Genomic DNA, 20136 nt, shown 5'->3' with positions numbered 1-20136 from the left:
GGTGGGAGGGGGCGAACCCCGTTGAGAGGGTCTTGGTGGGTCTAGGGGCTCCTGTTCCCCGGCCTGTGTCAGCCGCGGGCTCACCTGCCTCAGCGTGCGCGGTCCTGGTAGTGCGCGCCCGTTCCTAGGCAACCCGGTTGCCAGGCGACTCTGGCAGCGGCCGCCTAGCCTCTCTCGGCTCACCGGGCGCCCACTGCGCAGGCGCAAACAGCCTCGGGCCAGGGCCCGCTGTAAAGTAGGCACGGTGAGACTTTACTGGATTACTGCGGGGAACAAAGGCTGCTCCGCTTTGATCGTAGTAGAGAAGAGATGGGAAGTGATTGTGGACGGCCTTCTCTGTACTGGGCACTTGGCATGCCATTAATCCTCAGAGCAAACCTGTGAGGTGATAGCATTCTCCACTTTACCCATAAGAAACTCAAAGAAGTTCGGCAGCTTCCCTCGATCACACAGGGCTGATCCCAGGACTGCTTAGCCCTGGCTCATGCTCCTTCCTCAGCGGGATGGCTGGCTGGCAGCGACACCGGTCTGTCCCTGCAGTAGGCTCAACACACTGCTGGCCGGAGCAATTGTTCTTAAAGCAAGCCGGACTCAGCCATGGCCTACATAAAACCCTTCCAGGGTTCTCCATCGGTCTCAGGACAGAGTCCAGACTCCTAGCCTAGCACTCGAGGCCCTGTGTGATGGCCACCTCCAGCCAGGCTCTTTCTCTCTTAATCCCTTAAATGGTCAACTCTTTCCTGCTGCTGCGCTGCTTGTAACACTAATCACGTCCTTGTCCTTCAGGACACAACGTGGTGTACTCTTCCTCCACAAAGCCTTTAATTTAATTTTTAAAAATTGTCCTTCCATTTTACTGTTTTTCAATCTTTTTTGTTACCTTTGAAAATATACACATAACATTCTATGTAGCATATACATGTTAATTTGTGAACCACAGAAATATAATAAGCACCTGCCAGTTCACCACAAGAATATGATCAGAGCCTGCAGCCCCTACCCCTATTCCATACCCGGGTCTCCTCTCCAAAGCTGCGGTCTCATTTTTGTGATTATAGTCTTACAAATGCCACTGGACACCATCTAGCCACACATGTCTCTCCCTGCCGACAGAAACTAGCTCACAGAAGCTCAGTGACTCAGGTCAGCTTTTAAACAGCCATTAATTATGGAAATTAATTTTGTAGCATGAGTTCTAGAAGCCAGGCATATGATATTCAGGCATCATTAGGTTTAGAACTATGCAGATTAAGGTCAGGAAATGGTAGGCATGTCCTACCCTTCACTGCAGGGCAATCAAATGCCCAAGTTACAGCCAGAGCGCTTTCTTGTGCCCTGATTGCAGAGAGGAGGAGGTGTCTTGTGGCAACGACTCGAAGGCATGAAACATGCCAAAGTACATCTGGGCTGACCTGGAAGGACCGAGATGGGGGTATTATTGTAGTCTCTGAGTTCCAAATTGTTTATTTTCATTTGAATTATTTATGAATAAGCACTATAGACACATAGAGGAAAATCCAAAAAGTATAAAAGTATAAAGTCGCCCTCCCTCCTTGGTCCCCAGCCAACAGTTGTTCTCATCTGTGGCAACCACTGGAATCTTTCCAGCAATAAACTAAATTTATGCAAGTAAATATAATGCACTTACTTTTTAGTGTAACGGCAGCATACTTCAAACACTGTTCTCCGCCTTCTTTTTTTAAAATGTAATATTCGTTCACTCATTTAACATTCACTACATTTCCGCTATGTGCAGGCACTGTTTGGCCAATGCAATAAATAATGGAGTAAACACAAGAACCCCTGCTCTCACTGCGCTTGGTGGAAGGAGATAGACAATCCACATGAACAACAAGTTACATAATATGTTAGAAAATAGTAAGTGCCTGGGAGAAATAGAGCAGAATAAGGAGTTGGATGGATGCGGAGATCGTAAGTAGGATGCCTCATCTAGAGGTGGCATCTGAGCAATGTAGATATCCGAGGACAGAGCATTCCAGGCCTAGGAGACAGCCGATGAAGGCACTGGGTGCCTGGCGTGTTGGAGAAACAAGGAGATCAGAGGCGCATATGTGGGATGGGGGAGGGGAGAAACGGTAGAAGATAAGAGAAGAAATGGGGCAAATCACATGGGGCCTCTTGGGCTATCGTAAGAACTATTAATCTGAGAGCGATGAGGAGGCATTTTTGGAGCCGAAGATTGACGTGATCTGATCTGGGATCCCTAGAGGCTGCTGAACTGGGAATAGGATAGGAGCAAGGATGGAAGCAGGGGGAATCAGTTAAGGGGAGAGAAGGTGATGATGGTTTGGACCATGGTGAGATCAGTGGAAGTGGGAGGGAGAGAAGATACTGGACAAATCTTCAGGGTAGAACCTACAGGATTTATTGATAGATCAGCTATGGGATGTGACGAAAAGAGGTCAAGGGATCTTGAGATCCCTCCATATTAGAGATAAAGAAAAACACGAAGATTTTAGATAACCGGAAAAAATCATATATGCTATATTGTAGAAATAAATCCTTAAACACTTCAAGTAATTCTCTCCCCGTTTGAGCCATCACCCCTCCCCAGCCACGGTGATGTCGGAGAGGTCAGGCGCGCAAGTCTCTCGCCAGGGTCAGCCCCGCCCCGCCCCGCCCCGCCCCTGGCCGCAGTGGCCCCGCCTGTCCGGCCCCGCCCTTGTTGCCATGGCGATAGCCGGCGCTCTGGCCCTATCTCGGAGTCTCCCGCGAGGCTCTGGTTGCTATGGTGATCGCTGGCTCAGGGCCGTCGCGGGACTAATTCGGCTCCAGACCCCGCCCCCGACGTCCTGGATGCGTCAGGCGCCCGTCAGTCCCTCGTTGTGCTCGTTGCCATGGTGATCGCGCTGCGGGGGCCGCGGCAGGACGCAGTACCTGAAGCTGACGCAGCCGCTGCGGGTGAGTCCGCGGCCCTCTCGTCCCACCCTGGTCCGCTCGCGTGATTCCCCTCCCGCCTGCCACCGCACAACCCGAATGCGGCCTGCGGTCCTGGGCCTCCTGGGCCTCCTCACTTCCTGAGCGCCCACCCTGGGCCCCCAGTACTGGTCGGGGGAGCCGCCCGTCCGTTGGGGAGGTCAGCAGGCCTCGGTCAAGGCCCCAGCGGGAGAAGGAGACGCGGGGCTGTGGACAGGCGGGAGGGCCTGGCAACGGGTAGGGTGGTTCCAGAAAAGGCCTGTGGGCTGAACCCTAAGGCCTGAGCCGCCCAGAGGCTTCACCTCTTACTGACCGAGAGCAGGGGACCCATACTTCCTCACTCACAGCTCAGGGAGGGGCCACTCCTGGCTGGACACCTGGCAGGAGACTCCTGTCTTCACTCCCAGGCAGGGCGGCAGGCCTGGTCCCCGCACCCACCACCACGCTGCCTGCAGAGTGAAGATGTGACCCCTGGCCCATATTCATTTTAGAGGAGGCTTCGACCTGCCTTTACAGCTACTACAATGTTAGGCATAGACTTTGGGTGAGTCCCCAGGGATTTTTCTCTGCTCCCTAACTCTCTTTCCCTTAATTGGGTCCATAGGACTTCTGGAAGGATGAGGTCTTCACTGGTGCCTTTGGGGCCCCCTGTGAGCCAGGACCGCGTCATTACCAGCTTCCCTAAGGTACAGAGGCACTAGGCCAGCCCTTTTTGTGTGCACTGCTTTCGGGACACCATGTCTGCATCCAGCTTTCCCCACCGCATTCACCACCAGAAGCAAAGCAGGTGAATCGGGGCCATCAGTCCCAGCTGGCAGACCCCAGACCCCAGGAATTTAGCAGACTTCTTTTTTTTTTTAATTTACATATATGTACTGTTCATTGTTTCTAAGAACAGTTTAGAGCTTTAGCTTTTTAAACTTACATAGTTACCAAAGGAATAAAGCCAACCACAAAATAAGGATCAACAGAATGCCATAATCCAATCATAAAGGACAGTCAAATGTGCTTAAACATATTCAAGAAATCAGTCATCTAAGTTATAAATAATAAGTAGTTCACTTGAGTCCTTTTTTTAAGATTCTACATATAAGTGATTCATATGGCATTTTTCTTTCTCTTTCTGGCTTACTTCACTTAGAATGACGATCTCCAGGTCCATCCGTTTTGCTGCAAATGGCATTATTTTTATTATTTTTTGTGGCTGAGTAGTATTCCATTGTGTATATATCACAGTTTTTTTATCCAGTCATCTGCTGACAGACTTCTTGAGAAGCCAGGAGACTTGATGTTGACCTTCCGAGGTGGGCCAGCCAGTTGAGGGTGATGCCAGGAGGCAGTAATGTTTGGAGGTTAAGGGCACAGACTTTGCAGTCAGTCCTGGGTGTGAATCCTGACTCCATTAAGCTGTGTGACCGTGGGCAAGTTACTCAACCTCTCTGAGCCCCTTATACCCAAGGCTCATTTCTCTCATGTTGGTTGCCTGACTCATGGTAAATGGGAGCTCTCTTGCCCAAGTTTTGGTCACTGTTTTTCTCATTATGATTGTTACATAATCAAACAGCACTCAGTTTCCTGACACCAAATCCAAGTTTCTCCCCTCTCACCATTCTGCCTTCTGTACCTGCTGGAAACTCACAGCTCTCTTCCATCTGTATTCAAATCCAATATTAATCACAGCAGGGAATGCAAATCAGTACAACCTCGGTAGGGGGCAGTAGGACAGTGTCTCTCAACACAGCTGATGCCCCTGCCTACCCTCCTGTCCAGCCACTTGGGGCCTGGCACTGCAGCAATTTGTAAAGCAGGAGATCAGACACAACATACTGTCCTCGGAGAGGAGGCCACTTAGCCGAGTGCTGCTTCCTGACACAAACCTGGGGATGAATGAGCGCCTGTCAGGGGCTGATGTGCCGTGACGGCCCAAGTAAGTTGTTAAGCACCACGTGTGAGCGAGGAAGCAGGAGAAAAGAAATGCATGTGTCGCTTAAGTGAGCAGAAAATCTCTCCGGAAGGGTACTTGAGAGCCTGCTCTCAGTATGTTGCTGGCTAGGGTTCTTGAAATCCTTAATCAACAGAAACTAATAACAGACCAGACAAGAAATTCAGGCAAAGCTTTATTGGGACTGCAGCACGAGGGAGTGAAAACAAGTAACAGGTGCCCTTGCTCGCTCCCCGAGGTTGGGGGGTGGAACTGGCCCCTTAAATGCGGTGAGGGTAGGGGCGGATCAATGGTCCAGCCACGGGGCAGCGTTAGGTGGTCGGTCCACCCCCTTGGTGGGCCATGTGCAGGGATCACGGGCAGGACCTGCTTCTGCTCCCGACATTTCAAAAGTGGCAGTTGGGTTTTTGGTCTTTTTGTATGTTATTGTTCATAATTTGCCCCAACTGTGCACGTGTGCAGTTATTTCTTGTCCCTTATAGTTTCTTTGTTCTGTTGCTGGAGGAGACGTTTGTCCAGGTGCAGGCGCTGCGGCCCAGGGTCCCAGGTCCCAGCCTGTCACAAGTGGTTGCCTCCGTATGTAGGGGGAAGAAGTCCTCTCTTGAGCCTTAAAACTTGTGTCCAGGGTTGTGGGGGGGGGGAGTGAGGAAGGGAGGTTCTGGGTCTCTTCTAGGGTCTGCAATGGTTCCTCCTCCCCTTTTCCTGCCTTCTGGCCAAGTTCTTTCTGCACATACACCTCGGTGCCCCAGACTCATGGACAGCTCCCTGCAGGATTTTCCATCTCATCAGAGGCCCCGGCAGCTGCTTCCCTACAGAGCTTGACAGTGGTGACCGGGGATGACAGAGATGGGTGTTAAAGAGTCAAAGGAAGGAATGTGTCATCAGCCCCAAACAGCCCAGGCCTCTTGGGATGAAGGACCTCATTTATAAAGCAGGACAGCGATGCTCAGAGAGGTCAGGACAGCTGTCCAAAGTCACACAGCTAGACTCAGGGGAGCCCAGACTTATCCTGACTGTGGGCAACTCGACTTTCCCCATCCCTGGGAAGCAGCCTGGAGCATCAGTCCTGTTTCCACAGGTAGTCAGGGGTCACAGGCCACTGGGTTCCTGCTTGGGCTCCCTGGTCCATCCTGGCCCTGCTCCTCCTGCTCAGGGCTCACAAGACTCTGGAGTCTCACAAGGTCCTGACACGGTGGAGGGTGGATGTGACAGAGGGACCAGGGACTGCTGGGAAGTAAGTCACCACCTGCTGCCTTGCTCAGTGAGGGAGCCGCAGCTTCACAGAGCCATGTGCCCACCCGTCTGTCTGTCTGTCTGTCTCTTTCCAGTGCTACACTCCCGCCGCCTGCCTGCAGCTCAGGGAGCACTTCCATGGGCAGGTCAGCATCGCCTGCCAGCGCAGGAGCACAGGGACCGTCGGGTGAGTGCCCCCGTCAGAGGGTGGGGAGGCGTGAGAGCATGCGGGAATGAGACTGGTGCACAGACTGCACGGGTGCACCCTAGACAGACACCCCAGACGGGCCATCCGGACTTCATCTGGCTTTACCCACTAGTCCTCTGCCGTCGGGATGAGTGCTCCTGCTCAGTGAGACGTGCACCTGGGGTCTTAGCGCACTGCTGTTCCCTCTGTCTGGAGCGCCTTTCCTCCCCTTCAGGGCTCAGCACAAGTGTCAGGTCCCTGGGATCTTCTCTGAGTCCCCACAGCCTCCTGGGGGCTCCTGTGTTCCGTGCACTGATCTCCCCGGGCTGTGTGTGCATACCTGGGCTCCCCACGAGCTCTCACCCCTCACCCGGAGTCAGGGCCACCTGCTCCGGCACTAGTGTAGGCACAGTGCCCTCGCAGACGTGGCCGGGGAACTGCACCAGGTCTCCAGGTGACGCAGAGGTGCCCTCTTGCTGTCTGCAGGCAGAGGTTAGTGGTTTTGGCACCAGCTGCAGAAACACTGTAAGTGTTACCCACAGTCCCAGGAATGTTGCTGCCAGTGGTGCAGGACACACACGGAGTGAGGGGGCAGCTGGTCCCAGAGGGTAGAGGGAGGGTCCCCCACTGAAAGCCTCAGAGTTGCTTTGCCTCGGGCTGCAGCCCAGGCAAGCAGTGCTGGGTCCTGTCCACAACACGCCCCTGGCCTGCTGGGCCTTTGCAGACCCTCTAGGGGAGCAGGTGACAGTGGTGTCCTGGTCAGGGTGTCCAGCGAGAGTCCCTGCAGGCACACGGCCCCAGGCCCTGCCCCCAGGCCTGCGTCTCCTGTGCTCCAGCTCCCTGCCTGCGCCCCCAGCTTGGATGCAGGCCACCCAGGGCTCTTCCCACTGCTCCCACAGCCCAAGACTCTGCCTCTCGCGGTACCCATTTCTGATTTTCACAACAGGGACAGGGGCCCAGTGGGGTCAGGAGTACAGCCCTAGGGACAGCAGAGTCCCCGGGACAAATGCAGGCCCTCCTGCCTTCCGGTCTGAGGGCGAGTGATGGGAGCAGAAGTCCCAGAGCGTCACAGGTGGCCCATCACAGGGAAGGAAGGACCCACGTGCAGGACGATGGTCCCGAGACCGTGCTTGAGAGCAACACGCATGTTCCTCGCAGGCTCAGACTCTCCAAGGTGGTTGTGGTCGGCGATCTCTACGTGGGCAAGACCAGCCTCATCCGCAGGTGTGTCTACCGGCCACGCCTCCCCGCACCCGCTCCTCACACCTGCCTGGAGGCCCAGATGCTTGTCGTAGTGGGGACAGTGTGGCCACTGGGAGGAGGTGCAGGAAACTGGGGAGATAGTGGGTCAGGCAGAGAGTGGGGCATCCCAGGAGCCTGGCGATGGTTACACCGTCCCTGGGGTCACCTCCCTTCTCGTGGACGCATCGTCTGACCTGCAGCTTCTCCCCACGTAGTTCTTCTTGGGCTCCGCCCACCCATGGTCTGTCTCTCTGGCCGTCACTGCCTGATCCTCCCCACGGGTAGCCATTCTGTCACCTCCAAACTTTTACTGTCAGGAGTGAAGCCTCTGCTTACACCTCTGACTGCTCCCTCGGCCCCCACAGGTTCTGCAGGAACGTCTTCGACCGTAACTACAAGGCCACCATTGGGGTGGACTTTGAGATCGAGCGCTTTGAGGTTGCTGGGATCCCCTACAGCCTCCAGATGTAAGTCACTGTCAGATTGCGCTGTTTTCTGCGCAGTCACGGGGCTTCGCAGAGACCCCTAGGGAAGGCCACAGTGCCTTCTCAACTGTGCCCTGTGCGCTCAGGAGGACCCGTCGGGACAAGAGGCCTGGGCAGTTGCATGAAACTGGGCTTCCCGCCTCCCTGAGGCCCTGGGCGCTCCCTCAGACCTCACAGCCTGATATGCTCAGGCACCTCTGCCCTCAGTGGCCCACTGGCCTCAGTCCCTCCGCTCCAGTTTCTCTCAGGACAGCCCAGAGTCTCCCCCAAGGCTCATACTTTCCCATCAGAACCTTCGGGACCCTGCCCTCCCTCTTCTCTGGCGCCTGGTCTTTGGCCCTGCCCTCTCCTGCATGGCTTCCCTGCTGGCATTCCCCAGGCCTCTGTCTGGTCCCCTCCTCATTTCTGTCTCCCTGGGGTTCACCCCTGCTCCCTGGAGTCACTCCTCAATCCTCCCTGCCCTTCCTGTCATCAGGATGGAGCTCACCCCTCCTGGCCCACTCCCTCTCCTAAACTGTTGAGACGGTGCCCGCTCCTCTGGGACCAGCCCCAGTGCAGTCCTGGAGCAGGTGATACCCCCAAACCTCACCCAAGGTGAAGTCCAGGGTCAGACCCGAGCAGAGGAGGCTATGTAGACACAGGGCTGCAGGACTGAGGGGATGAGGAGCCGGGAGACTGACAGGGGAGCTTCAGTGGAGCCAAGCAGAGAGAGGCCTGGGCTGCACTCACCATTGTGCTCACAGGCCACGTCCAATTTGAGGGCCCAGGACAAAGCAGGGATGGCCTCTCATTGTCCTGTGCTGAGGCCATTGCCAGCCACCCTCCCAGTTCCCACCCAGAGTCATTTTCAGAAGTGAATTAATGAAAGCATCCAGAAGTTCTGCAGCGTGCTCAGTCACTGGAAAACACTTCAGACCATTGGTGTCTTGTGGTTTGTCAGCTTGTTAGTTTACTGAGAAAAGTTAGATTTTGATGTATTGATTTTTAAAATGGATGGATTTTCAGACTTAGCCTTGCATTTTGACCTGCCTGTTTCTAAACCAGGGCAAGTAGATCTCAGCATGGTGTGTCTCTCTCTTCTATACTGTGTTCATGGCAGACATCATTAATCAATTGCTGTGTTCTTTACCGTAGAGCCAGGATTCAGCTCCTCCAGAGAGCCGGAGCTAACTGATCAGAGATGCAAACCATGTCCCTGTTAGACACCCCACCCCAACCTGGGGAGCTGAGCATCCCTCACTTTCACATCCCCCTCACCCACCCCCACTGCTGTGTGGGAGGTGGAGCCACACCGCAGTTACATATGAGCAAACAGCAGAGCCACAGCTGGTGGCCCAACCAGTAGCCCCAGACCCATTGATGGGGCCTCCTCTACAGGTGGGCTTCCACATCTTCGGAGTGAGCCACATCGGGAGCGTGTTATCTTTTTCATGGCAGGGTCAGAAGGCACTGAGCTACAACTCCACTCATCAGGGCAGTGGAACTGCTAAGGCCATGCCCCCCTCTCCCCAACCCAGGCACAATGCATCCAAGCGAGCGGGTTCCCCCACGGGGCACCCTAGGAAGGGGACATAAGGAGTTGGGTGTGGGGACACCCGGCTGGCAGCAGGCACTTCCAAAGCCCATGAGGCTGGTGGGGGCCTTTGGGTTTCCCATCCAGGACACCATGATCCATCACTTAATCTGCCACCTCTCCATTTCCCTCTCTTTGCCATCACACAGCTGGGACACAGCAGGGCAGGAGAAGTTCAAGTGCATCGCATCTGCCTACTACCGGGGTGCGCAGGGTAAGCAGCCGGGTGATAGTGATAGTGGGGCCTCAGCCACATGTAGCAGGGGCTCCCCACCAGACTCCCAGCAAGAAGTCCAGGTCTTGTGTGCAGGCGCCAAGTCTGCCCTCTGAGAACCACTGAGGAAACACAGGGGCCGGTCCACACCTTCCAGCCGAGCTGGGCTGGCCTCTGCAGTCACACACTTCAGGGACCTGGGGTGGTGGGCGTTCCCTGAAAGTCTCTGGCCCTGTTTCAGCTCAGAAGGATGCTCAGAGAGGGGAGTGCTTGTGCAGAGACCCCAGAAAGAAGAGCAGAGTCGACCCAGGAGCAGGGAGCAGGGGCAGGCTGGGGGAAGGAGTGGAGGAGGGCCCCTGGGTGGGGCCCATCAGGGCTCCGCACCCACCACCTCCACGCCAGGGGCCGCCTGGTCAGCAGGCAGCGGCCACCTTAGCTGCCTACTCTGACCAGGAATGAGAGGGAAGGGGTTTCAGTGGGAGATGGAACGAGGCGTCTGAGGCATCCAAAACCAGACTCCAGTGATGGGACGGTTATGTCCACTCAGTACTGGTGTTAAAAAAATCACATTTTCATTAAGGTTTGAAAAAAAAGCAGAAGTGGAACATCCACTGTGGTCTCTCTTCTCGGGGGGATGACACCCCCAGGAATAAGAGGTGTGAGGCGCCTGGCCCAGCCCTGCAGATGGCAGCCCGGGCCACCGTCACCACTGCCATCAGTTTCCTCCCTCACTTCCCATCCCCCTGCCGGGGCGGGACAGTGCACAGGTGGCCTGTGTCAGGCCCTGCTCACATCCTCCCCCGACCCCGGGCCAGTAGAGAGCAGGCCCTTCTAGAATGATCACCACGGGGGGCCGCCCTGGACACCGCGGGACCAGGTGGACAGTGGTGGAGGAGTCTGGGGCAGGGGCTGCCTCTCCAGGTTTTCTCCCCACCCTGCTCCTCAGAAAGTGTCTCCCTGGGGCGGGTTGTTGTGAATCACTCCCACAGCCACAGCCGCCCCTGGTCAGAGAGCGGCCCCATATCAGGCTCTGGACCAAGAGCTTTAAAAAAGCTGCACTGGCTTAGTCCTCACTGCCACCTGCATGCAGGTAGCTACCGCCCTCCCCCTTCACAGACTGGGAGACCGAGGCTCTCGGCGGTTAAGGCCCTCACCTGTGCACCCTCAGTGGGGAGCAGCAGGGAGACCTGAACGCAGGAGGTCACTGTGCCTCCCTGGACCTGCTGTGGCTGGGCTGCGGTGTGTGGATATTGGGGGGGGGGTCCTCAGGGGCAACCAGTCCCTGCTGTGGGGTCCAGAGCTGAGGGCTCAAGCGTCCACCCCGCTGTTCAGTGGGAGCCCCCTTCTCCCACCATGTTTGCCTCACCTGTCACTTACCGGCCCTTGGCTTTCCCCTGTGTGCAGTGATCATCACGACCTTTGACCTCACGGACCTGCAGACTCTGGATCATACCAGGCAAGTCTGGGACTCTTGGCCCCTGGGGTCCCCCGAACTCCCCAAACCTTGGCTGTGACCTGGGCCCTTGACGGGGTGTGAACGACCAGGCTCACTGATCAGAACCAGCCGTCCACAGGCCGATTCCTGCCCCGTTGCCTTTTTATTCCTCAAGTTCTGCAGCTGTCTCTGAAGGCGGGGCGGCCCACACTGCCTTGGGGCTGCTGTCACCACCTTGAAAGCCTTAATAATTTGGAGTGGGGGGCCTAGCATCTTCACCTCCCATGGGCCTGTCTGCAGGGATACAACTGGGCACTTGCTGCCTGGGACGGGGATCTGCTCGGGTACACTGGCCACATGACTGCCTCTGGAGGCCCTCCTGCTTCCGCCAGGACCAAAGCCCCTTCACCCCACTTCTGTTTGGGGCATTCACACCCACATCTCCAACCCTGTGAGGGAGGCCGGGCTGGTCACTCCAGTTGGTGGGAGTGCAGGACTCACCCAGGGTGGACCTGCAGCTAGGAGGGGGGCTCCAGCTCCCCTGATGGTTCCTTGCATCCCCACGCCACACCCCCAGCCCTGCGGAGGACTGGGCTGCACCCCGACCTGGTCGTCCTGGGCTCCTCGGGGTGGGAGGTGCCATCTCAGCCTATCCCCTGTGGTCCAGGCAGTGGCTGGAGGATGCACTGCAGGAGAATGAGCCGGGCACCTGCTTCCTGTTCCTTGTGGGGACCAAGAAGGACCTTCTGGTGAGTGGAGTGGAGAGGCCTGGGGCGGCCTTGGAAAATGTGTCCCTTCCCACCCAGTCGAGGGACGGAGGGTGAGGCCCATGTGCCTAGGCGGGAATTTGCAGACTGCAGGCCCGGGGGCCAAAAGTGGGGGCACGCGCATTCCCTGTGCTCGTCCCGTCAGGGCCGCTGGCACCCAGACTCTCCTGGGACCACTGGGTCTCACCTCCAGGCAGGCACCCACCCCAGGCACGTCCCCCCAGGAGACCTGGGTAGCTGGGTCAGCAAGGCTGCTTCTCCCAGTCAGGGGCGGCATGTGAGCAGGCGGAGGTAGAGGCTGTGCGCCTGGCCAACGAGATGGAGGCTGAGTATTGGTCAGTGTCCGCCAAGACCGGTGAGTGGGTCCGGGCCTGGGGGAGGCTGTGGCAGGAGTGTGGGTGGAAGCACCAACCCCAGCCCCACAGGAACAGAAAGGTCCCCCAACCCTGTAAGCACCTGCCGTCTTATTGGAGTAACAGCACGTTCCCTGAGAGCTCCCTGTAAGCCAAGCAGGACTGCTCTGCAGTTGCACAGGTTGTTAGCTGCACAAAGGCAATGTGTGAGTTGGGCATGGCCTCGTCCTCCTGGAGGAGGATGCACAGAGTGTCTGCATGGGGGCTGGTGGTTCTAATCCTCACCACTGCCCACTGGACAGGTGCTCACAGGTTACAGGGAAGCAGGCTCATGTCTGATCTCCGCACAGCCCGGCGCCTGGCCCACAGGAGTGCTCAGTAGCAACTGATTGGAAGAGTAGGTGCTGGGAAACCAAGGCTCATTGATTTGCGGGAGTGGCCGGGACAGGTGTCTGGAATGGGGAGCCCATCCCCTGCACTGCCCTGCCCAGACACCCCCCAGAGAGGGGCCGCCCTGGTTCCCGCACCACTGTCTCCTTCCCAGTGCGACTGCAGGTGAGAGCAGAGGTGGCCGGGGTCATGGCTGTCCCGTGTCCACAGGGGAGAATGTGAAGGCGTTCTTCAGCCGCGTGGCCGCCCTGGCCTTTGAGCGCTCGGTGCTGCAGGACCTGGAGCGGAGGAGCAGCGCCTGGCCGCAGGTCGGCAACGGGGACCTCATCCGTACGTGCAGGTGACGGGCTGGGCTGGGAAGCAGGCTTGCAGCCTGAAATCCACGTCCACCTCCCTCTCCTCCCAAGACCCAGCCATTCCCGTAGCTGGCCACCCTCTGCTATCCTCTCTGGGCTGTCCCTTTCCCCGTTCCTCTCACCTATAGCCTGCAGCCTTCCTGCCTGTCTGCCTGCTCAACTATCCGCCCTGGATCTCCCCATCCTCCGGCAGCCTCCTCATGGGCCAGGCCAGGCATCCCAGGCCCTACTGATGTGTCCTGGCCTCGCTTCTCCTGGTCTGTGCTTTTTCCACTCTGTTGTGCCACCTGGAACTCATCCTGGGCCTCTTGGCCTGTGCCCAGTCACCAAGGCCTTGAACAAGAGGCCTAGGAGTCCAAGTTCAGGGCTCTAACCAGGAGAGTCAGCAGAGGGTACCGGTGGGGGCCCTTGACGCCAGGTGACTTCTCCCCTCCTTACAGGAATGGAGGGACATCCACCCGAGACCCAGGACAGTGAGAGGCCCTCCAGCCTGGGTTGCTGTTAGCCGAGCCTGCATCAGAGGCCTCTGTCCCTGATCCCGCGAGGGCAGTGCCTCCTGTGGCGTGGAGGGTGGCGCGGCCGTGCTGAGCCCCAGGGCTCTGCCTCTCCTCTCTAGCGGGTCCAGAGCCAGAAGAGGCCCCACTGGCCGCCCCAGGGCCCACGCTGCCCAGCTGGTGGGGGCACTGCGGTGATCATGTGGAAGTCTGGTCACACACATGGAGCCACCCGGCAGTTCCCCCAGCCCGGAGGGGCCTCACGGCCGCAGACACAAACACGGGCCCCCAGAGCCCACGGTCCTCTTGGGCCCTCTGCCCCAGCCTTCCTGGTTGACCTCGGAATCTTCCTCCTCTCAATGGTCCAGGCAAGCAGGACTTGTCGAAGTCAGCACATGAGGGTAAATCCACCTGCCATCCTGGTCTGGATTTTTCTGTCAGCAGCAGGACTGGCCATTCTGGACCTTTCCGGCCGAGGGGCCATCTTTGGCTCCTCCGTAATCTGTGGCATCCTGCCCTCCTGGTTAGTGGGCGAGGAGGGGCAGAACAGGCCACCCGTGCCCATCTGGCCCTGAGACACAAGGTTCCCCAGCCCAGCTGCGCCTGGGTAGCTCGCTGCTACACCCTGGAGCGGGGCACTGCCGGCTCTGCCCCCAGCAGCTGTCACCTGGACTCTGCGGGGCCACCCCTCTCCGGACCCTTGTGATGGGGTCCACGCGTCCTGGGACACTGGAGGCCCTCCAGCACCTGGCAAGTGGGTTCCCTGTCTCCATCTCCTCCCTGTACACCCAGAACAGGCAAGCACAGCCCAGGCCCCCTCCCCAGCTCCTGCCAGAGTACCCGGCCTTCTCCTGTCCTCACACTGCTCCCCCACGGGGGCCTCTTGCCCCCCACCTACCCCGCATGCCCCAGCCCTGGGTGTGTGCCCCTTCCCGCCCTCATCAGCCACAGGTGGGTGGTTCAGCCGGCGTCTCGCTTGCTTCTTGGAGATGGTGAGCATTCCTGGGGCAACCGTGTGGGCGGCACCATCTCCCAGTGCCCCCAACAGTGCCGGGCACACCACAGGTGCCCAGTGGGTGCCCACCTGCTCACAGCGATCGCCAGACAGTGGCCAGGGAGACACGGCTTTCTCTGTCCATTCCCCCGTCACCAGATTTTGAGCTCTCCTTTTTTATAGACATAAGGTACTTCTTTATATAAATCACTCTCAAAGGACTTACGTACGTGCTTATTGTAAAACAGGACAGCACAGGGCTTTGTGTACAGAGCGACAGTCCCCCGTGGCCCGGGTGTCAGCCTTGTCTTGATGCCCCCCATCTTCTAAGCAGAAGGGGCTCCCAGAGGTGGGGGTGGGGCCCTGGCTCAGGTCACCCAAGGAGGCCCCGAGATGAGACACCCTCCCAGCAGCCCCCAGGCTCTGCCATCTGCTGCGGCCTCCCGTGTCACCTCCCATATGTCAGGCAGGCAGAATGTGGCTGTCACGCGGCCTCCTTCCAAGCCTCCCCCCACATCCAGATGCTTCTGGCATATTCAGGGCCACCAGCCACCTGTCTGAGCCTGCGGCCCAGGAGGGAGCAGGCAGTGCCTCCTTGCTTGTAGGCCCTTCCCTCTGCTCCGTCATCCCCAACAGGTGGATGGCACCCCTGGCCTGAGGTGCTCTGGGCCTCTGACCTCAAGGAGCCACAGCCTGGACCATCTCACTGGCCTTCCTGGCTCTCTACGAGGCTGGAAACGCAGGCAGGATGCTCTGCCAGGACCCCCTACTCTGCTCATCGCAGCAGCGGTGGTGGAGTGACAGCTGAGGGGCCTGGGAGGAAAGGCCCACATCTCACTTGTTGGAGCCATTGGCCAAGGAAGTCCTGCAGAGACCCCTGCTCCCCACTCCAGGCCGGGGCTGGTGGCCTGGAGGAGGTGCTCCACCAGGCACCATTCAGCACAGCACGACCAGCAGGACGAGGAAACAGCTGGATCGATCAACCCTGTGTTCTGACCTTGCCCGCAGCTCCCAGGGGCTGACAGGTGACAGATGGGGGGTCACGTGGCCACATCCCACTTGCAGAGCGTCGTCCTCTGGCTTCTGGCCCCCAAAGTGGGTGGGGATGAGGGTATAGACGGGGTAAGGAAGGACAAAAAGTGGCCCAAGCTTTCAAGTCGGCCTCAGGCAGAAAGCCCTGCTGTTGACACCACACGTGACAGCTGCCTGGTGGCACCGTGTCAGGAGCCTGGATCTGGGACTTGGGCAGGCTGGGCCCCCACTTACTGCTGTGTGACTGGAGGTAGGGGGAATCGCTGCCTCTCTCTGGGCCCCTTTCCCCACCTCCTGCCCACATGATGGCTGCGTGAGATGGAAGGAAATCACATCCCTGGAGCCCCAGGCTGGCAGCTGGTGAGAACCCCAAGACTGTGGGACTCCCGTGGCAGGGCCACTGCACCCCCCCATAGGCACCTTAGCGTGAATGAGGAAAAGGTACCAGGTGGTTCCTCAAATAGTGACACGTGGAATTGCCACGCGGCCCAGAATTCCTGTTCCTAGGAATAATCCCAAAGGAACTGAAAACGACGGAAAGTGTGCATACACACTTGTTCAGGCATCGTTACTGACACGAGCCAAATGTCCCCCAGCGGATGGATGAACAGAATGCCGTCCATCCGTCCAATGGGATATCATTCTGCCTCAAAAAGGAAGGAGGTGCTGACATGTGCTACACCGGGTGGGGGGCCTTGAAAACGTGATGCTCAGTGAAAGAAGCCAGACCCCAAAGGCTTGTGTGAATCCATTGACAAGAAATACCCAGAATAGGCAAGTCAGAAAGACAGAAAGGAGGTTGGTGGTTGCCAGGGGCTGGGGAGGGGAGAAATGGGGAGCAACTACTTCATAGGTTTCCTTTTGGGGTGATGAAACTATTTTTGAACAAAATACAAATTGGGGTCACACTAACGTGGATGTACCAGATGCCTCTGAACTGTTCACTTGAAGATAGTTTTATCTTATATGAATTTCACCTCAATTGTTTTAAAAAGCACTTCTTGCTCAGGACATTTGATATCCATCTGTTAGAAAACTGCCCTTATAAAGTGACTTTGAAACAACAAGACACCTTTTGATAATTGCTGTCACCACCAGGTGGGAGCTGGGAACGAGGCTCTCTTTGATGTGTGCCCTTGTGCAGTGCACGTCCCACCCCACTGTAGCTGGCAGCCCTGCTCAGGAAACCCCCGAGGAGGACAGGGCTGGCCAGTCCATTTTTACAGAGGACACTTAACTGATGTTAGCCCCACATACTAGTGGGGCCTTCTGACTTTGGAATGGCCAAAAAAGGTTCTGGAGCTGGAGGACTGGGTCTCAGCCTGCCCACAGCTGCAGGGCTGACGTGAGGGTGAATCTCTGGCTAGTGGGAGGATTGAAGAAGATTCTAGAAAAATGCTCATCCTTACCACTCAGTGAGCACGATCAGGGGCTGCTCACATCCTGGAGCTGAGGACCCAAGGGCTGGCTTAACTTTGTTTTTTAATACAACAACTTTATTGAGGTTTGATTCACATACCACACAATTCACCCATTTCAAGTGTACAATTGAGTGGTTTTTAGTATATGTGCAAGGCTGTGCAGCCATCACCACTGTCTAGTTCTCAAGTATTTTCAAAAAGAAACTCAATGACTTTTAGCTGTCACTCTCCATTCCTCCCATCCCCTGTCCCCAGGCAACCACCAACCTGCTTTCTGTTTCTAAGATTTGTCTATGCTGCACATTTCCTGTAAATGGAATCATACAACTCGGTGGCCTTTTATGACTGGCTTTTTTGACGTAGTGTAGTGTTTTCAAGGTTCATCAGTGTTGTAACATGTATCGGTACTGCATTTCCTTTTAGGGCTGAATAACATTCATTGTAATATTCCGTTGATGGACATTTGGGTTGTTTGCCTCCCCAGGGTTCTGAGGCAGCCAAAGTTCTCCATTGTTTCCAGCAGAGGGGGCTGTTGGGTCCCGCCTCTCCTGCCAGCAAAGAGATGAGATTGCCTTGGGGAGGGGTTTGCAGAAAACTGGGTCTGGGTTCAAAGACCACTGGGGCTGCTGCTGAGGGTACATGAGGGTGTCTGTGTGTGTGTGTGTGAGTGTGAGCTCACAGGTGTTTACAGGTGACAGAACTCATCAAATCACACGCATCAAATATACCCAGTTGACTGTATATCAATTTTACCCCAATAAAGCTGTAAAAAATATGTTTAATAACTTTTTTAAATTACAAAAGATAGACATAATCATTATGGAGAATTCAGAAAAGCATAATGAAGAAGAAAATAAATGTCACTGGCCACTCGGGGACAGCCATGGAAGCCCTGGTGAAGTCCCCTCCGCCTGTTTGAACGCCTTGGAAGGCGCCATGGGGCCAGTGTGTGTGCAGCCAGGGCCCAGGCCCACCTTGGCCCCACTAGATGAGTCTGCACCCCTCGCTCTGGACGGACTCCTGGGTCCCGGTCACGTCCTTGGTCAGCGACTTCTCAGGCTTTCTGCTTCTCCGTACCCCACCTCCCCAGTCCAGCGCCCGCCCTTTCCTGATCCAGTGGCCTGGGGGAGGGGGGGCTGGTTCTCCAGCCCTGTGGCCATACACACCAGCTATTCACTTAATAACACCACTCCCACTTCTGCCTCTGGTCTTGACCTTCCCTCTGAGCCCAGACCCACCCTCTCTCCATGGGATATCCCCGTGGGTGGACTCTGGGCACCCGGAGCCTCAAGAGGCCACCCCTGGCTTCCGCATCACAGTGGTGACACACTGTCCATCCATAGCTGGTCCTTCCTCTCCCCACATCCAATCTGTGTGCTAGTCCAGGACAGACTCTTGTCCGACCCCTTCTCCCCATCACCTTGCTTCCACCCTTGTCTGGGTCATCAACGCCCCCTACCTGGACCAGTGCCATGGCCCTTGACCACTTGCCCTGTTCCCCACACCAGCCCCCAGCTCTCCATGTGACAGTCCCAGCACGTCACTCTGCTATGGACTGTGCCGTCCAGTACAGCGGCCAGTGCGGCTCTTTGAATTTGAATTCCCTAAAGGCACATCAGATTAAACTTTCAGTTCTTTAGTTGGAAGGAGCTGCATGGTAGGTGCTCAGGAGACGCATGGGGAAGCCGGTGGCTGCCAGGTGGTTCAGCATGCCCACCGTGCTGGAACGTTCTACTAGCTAGTGCAGGCTTTGCACCTTCCAGCTGCTTTGGGGTTTGTTGTTGTTGTTGTTGTTGTTTTCCATTTAGAATAAAACCTAAACTTCTTACAAGCCTGTGCAGCCTGGCAGCCCACACCAGCCTCGCCTCCTAACCCAGTTGCTCCCCAAACACGTAGAACTGAACTCTCCCCGTCTTTGCCTTTCTGTTCCCTGTCCTTAGGACCTGCTCAGCCGTCACCTCCACTGGCCCTTCCCCAGACCTCTGCCCCTTCCTGGATGCCCGCCCGCATGGCACACACACCTCTGCTGTGGCCTGTTCTGCCTGCCTCACCTTTACCTCCTACACATGTGTGTCTCTCTTCCCGGGCTGTGTGCTCCCTTGCCCAGCAGTGGTTGAACACCTACTGTGTCCTGAGCACCGGGGGTTCACCAGGGAACAAAACAGCTGTCCATCCTTGGAAGTTTAGATCTAGCTGGGCACAGACACCAGATGGGGGTTACAGAGCGTTATGTGTCTGGACCCCACTTTCCTCTTCATTCCCCCCATCTTCAGAGGGATGGATGATAACAAAGCTCTTCAGGAAAGGACCAGAGACCCAGGGTGGGAGTCAAGGGAAGGCTCCGAGGATGGGAGGAGTGTCCTTGGGGCCAGAAAAAGCTGTCCCATGGGAAGATAGGCACTATCTCGGAGTGTCCTTCTGCCCAGCAAGCCACTTGCTCTGCCAAGAGAACAGAGCCTGCAAACTGAAACCAAACGGCATCCGAGTTTGACTGGAGCTTGCTTATGCATGCGGTATTTAAGGTGCAGCTGAGTTGGGGCCTGTAAACCAGAGAAAGGGACACCTCTCTCATTGAGGAACTCCCCACAACGTATCCTTGTCTCTCCCAGGTGCTTAATGATCGTGTCCTGCTGAGCCCACAATTCCCCCTGGAAACGGAGGGGCTCTGTTAGCAAGGGGGAAAAAGCAGGTTGAAAAAAGCTTTTCGGATTCTCCCTGATGACTGCCAGGAAATAGGGTTCTGGAGGTGTGGGTTCTAGTCCTGCTGGGTCCACTCGCTGGGTGACGGGAGCAGGTCATCCAAGGAAGGCAGCTAATAGCGTTGGTGAGCTGCTGGGAGGTCAGGGTTTATGGTACCCATTCTAAAGAAGAGGTCACTCAGCCTGCGAGCACTGCTGGGATTCTGGCCTCGCTTTGCACCCCCCGAAATGAAGGCATCAATTCCTGTTTCCACACCTGCAAAACAGGCTTTACAAGGGCCCTGTCTGCCTGATGAAGGTGTGGGAGGGGACATGGGGCCTCCAGAGGGGGACAGCAGGAGGGTGGAGAGCCTGCAGGGGGTGGCGGTAAGCTGTGCCTGGA

At 56.7% G+C, this 20136-nt stretch overlaps 1 protein-coding gene across 4 annotated transcripts; it reads left to right on the top strand.

Annotated features, from left to right (window-relative positions):
* The first annotated feature begins 2810 nt into the window (after positions 1-2810).
* RAB36 (RAB36, member RAS oncogene family) lies at positions 2811-14823 on the top strand. Of its 4 annotated transcripts, none has more exons than XM_064481046.1 (11): positions 2811-2922; positions 3542-3623; positions 6208-6299; positions 7458-7523; positions 7907-8008; positions 9749-9813; positions 11218-11273; positions 11920-11997; positions 12280-12370; positions 12969-13066; positions 13555-14823. In XM_064481046.1, the coding sequence occupies exons 2-11, from the start codon at positions 3555-3557 to the stop codon at positions 13648-13650; spliced, it is 813 nt and encodes a 270-aa protein (XP_064337116.1). In that variant the 5' UTR covers positions 2811-2922; positions 3542-3554; the 3' UTR covers positions 13651-14823. The 4 variants fall into 4 exon arrangements, with proteins under 4 accessions (XP_064337116.1, XP_064337118.1, XP_064337119.1 ...); XM_064481048.1 differs by having other exon boundaries at positions 12969-13098; XM_064481047.1 differs by having other exon boundaries at positions 2813-2922; positions 12969-13088.
* The last annotated feature ends 5313 nt before the right edge of the window (positions 14824-20136 follow it).

Source organism: Camelus dromedarius, chromosome 31, assembly GCF_036321535.1.
Source record: "Camelus dromedarius isolate mCamDro1 chromosome 31, mCamDro1.pat, whole genome shotgun sequence".
Taxonomy (NCBI): domain Eukaryota; kingdom Metazoa; phylum Chordata; class Mammalia; order Artiodactyla; family Camelidae; genus Camelus; species Camelus dromedarius.
Note: the sequence above shows the minus strand (reverse complement) of the source record. Positions and strands in the feature narration are given on the sequence as shown.

Coding starts and splice junctions, on each gene's coding strand:
- RAB36 (XM_064481046.1), top strand. CDS start 3,555: ATGAGGTCTTCACTGGTGCCTTTGGGGCCCCCTGTGAGCCAGGACCGC. Junction 6,300..7,457: donor AGGAGCACAGGGACCGTCGG/GTGAGTGCCCCC, acceptor TGTTCCTCGCAG/GCTCAGACTCTCCAAGGTGG. Junction 9,814..11,217: donor CTACTACCGGGGTGCGCAGG/GTAAGCAGCCGG, acceptor CCCTGTGTGCAG/TGATCATCACGACCTTTGAC.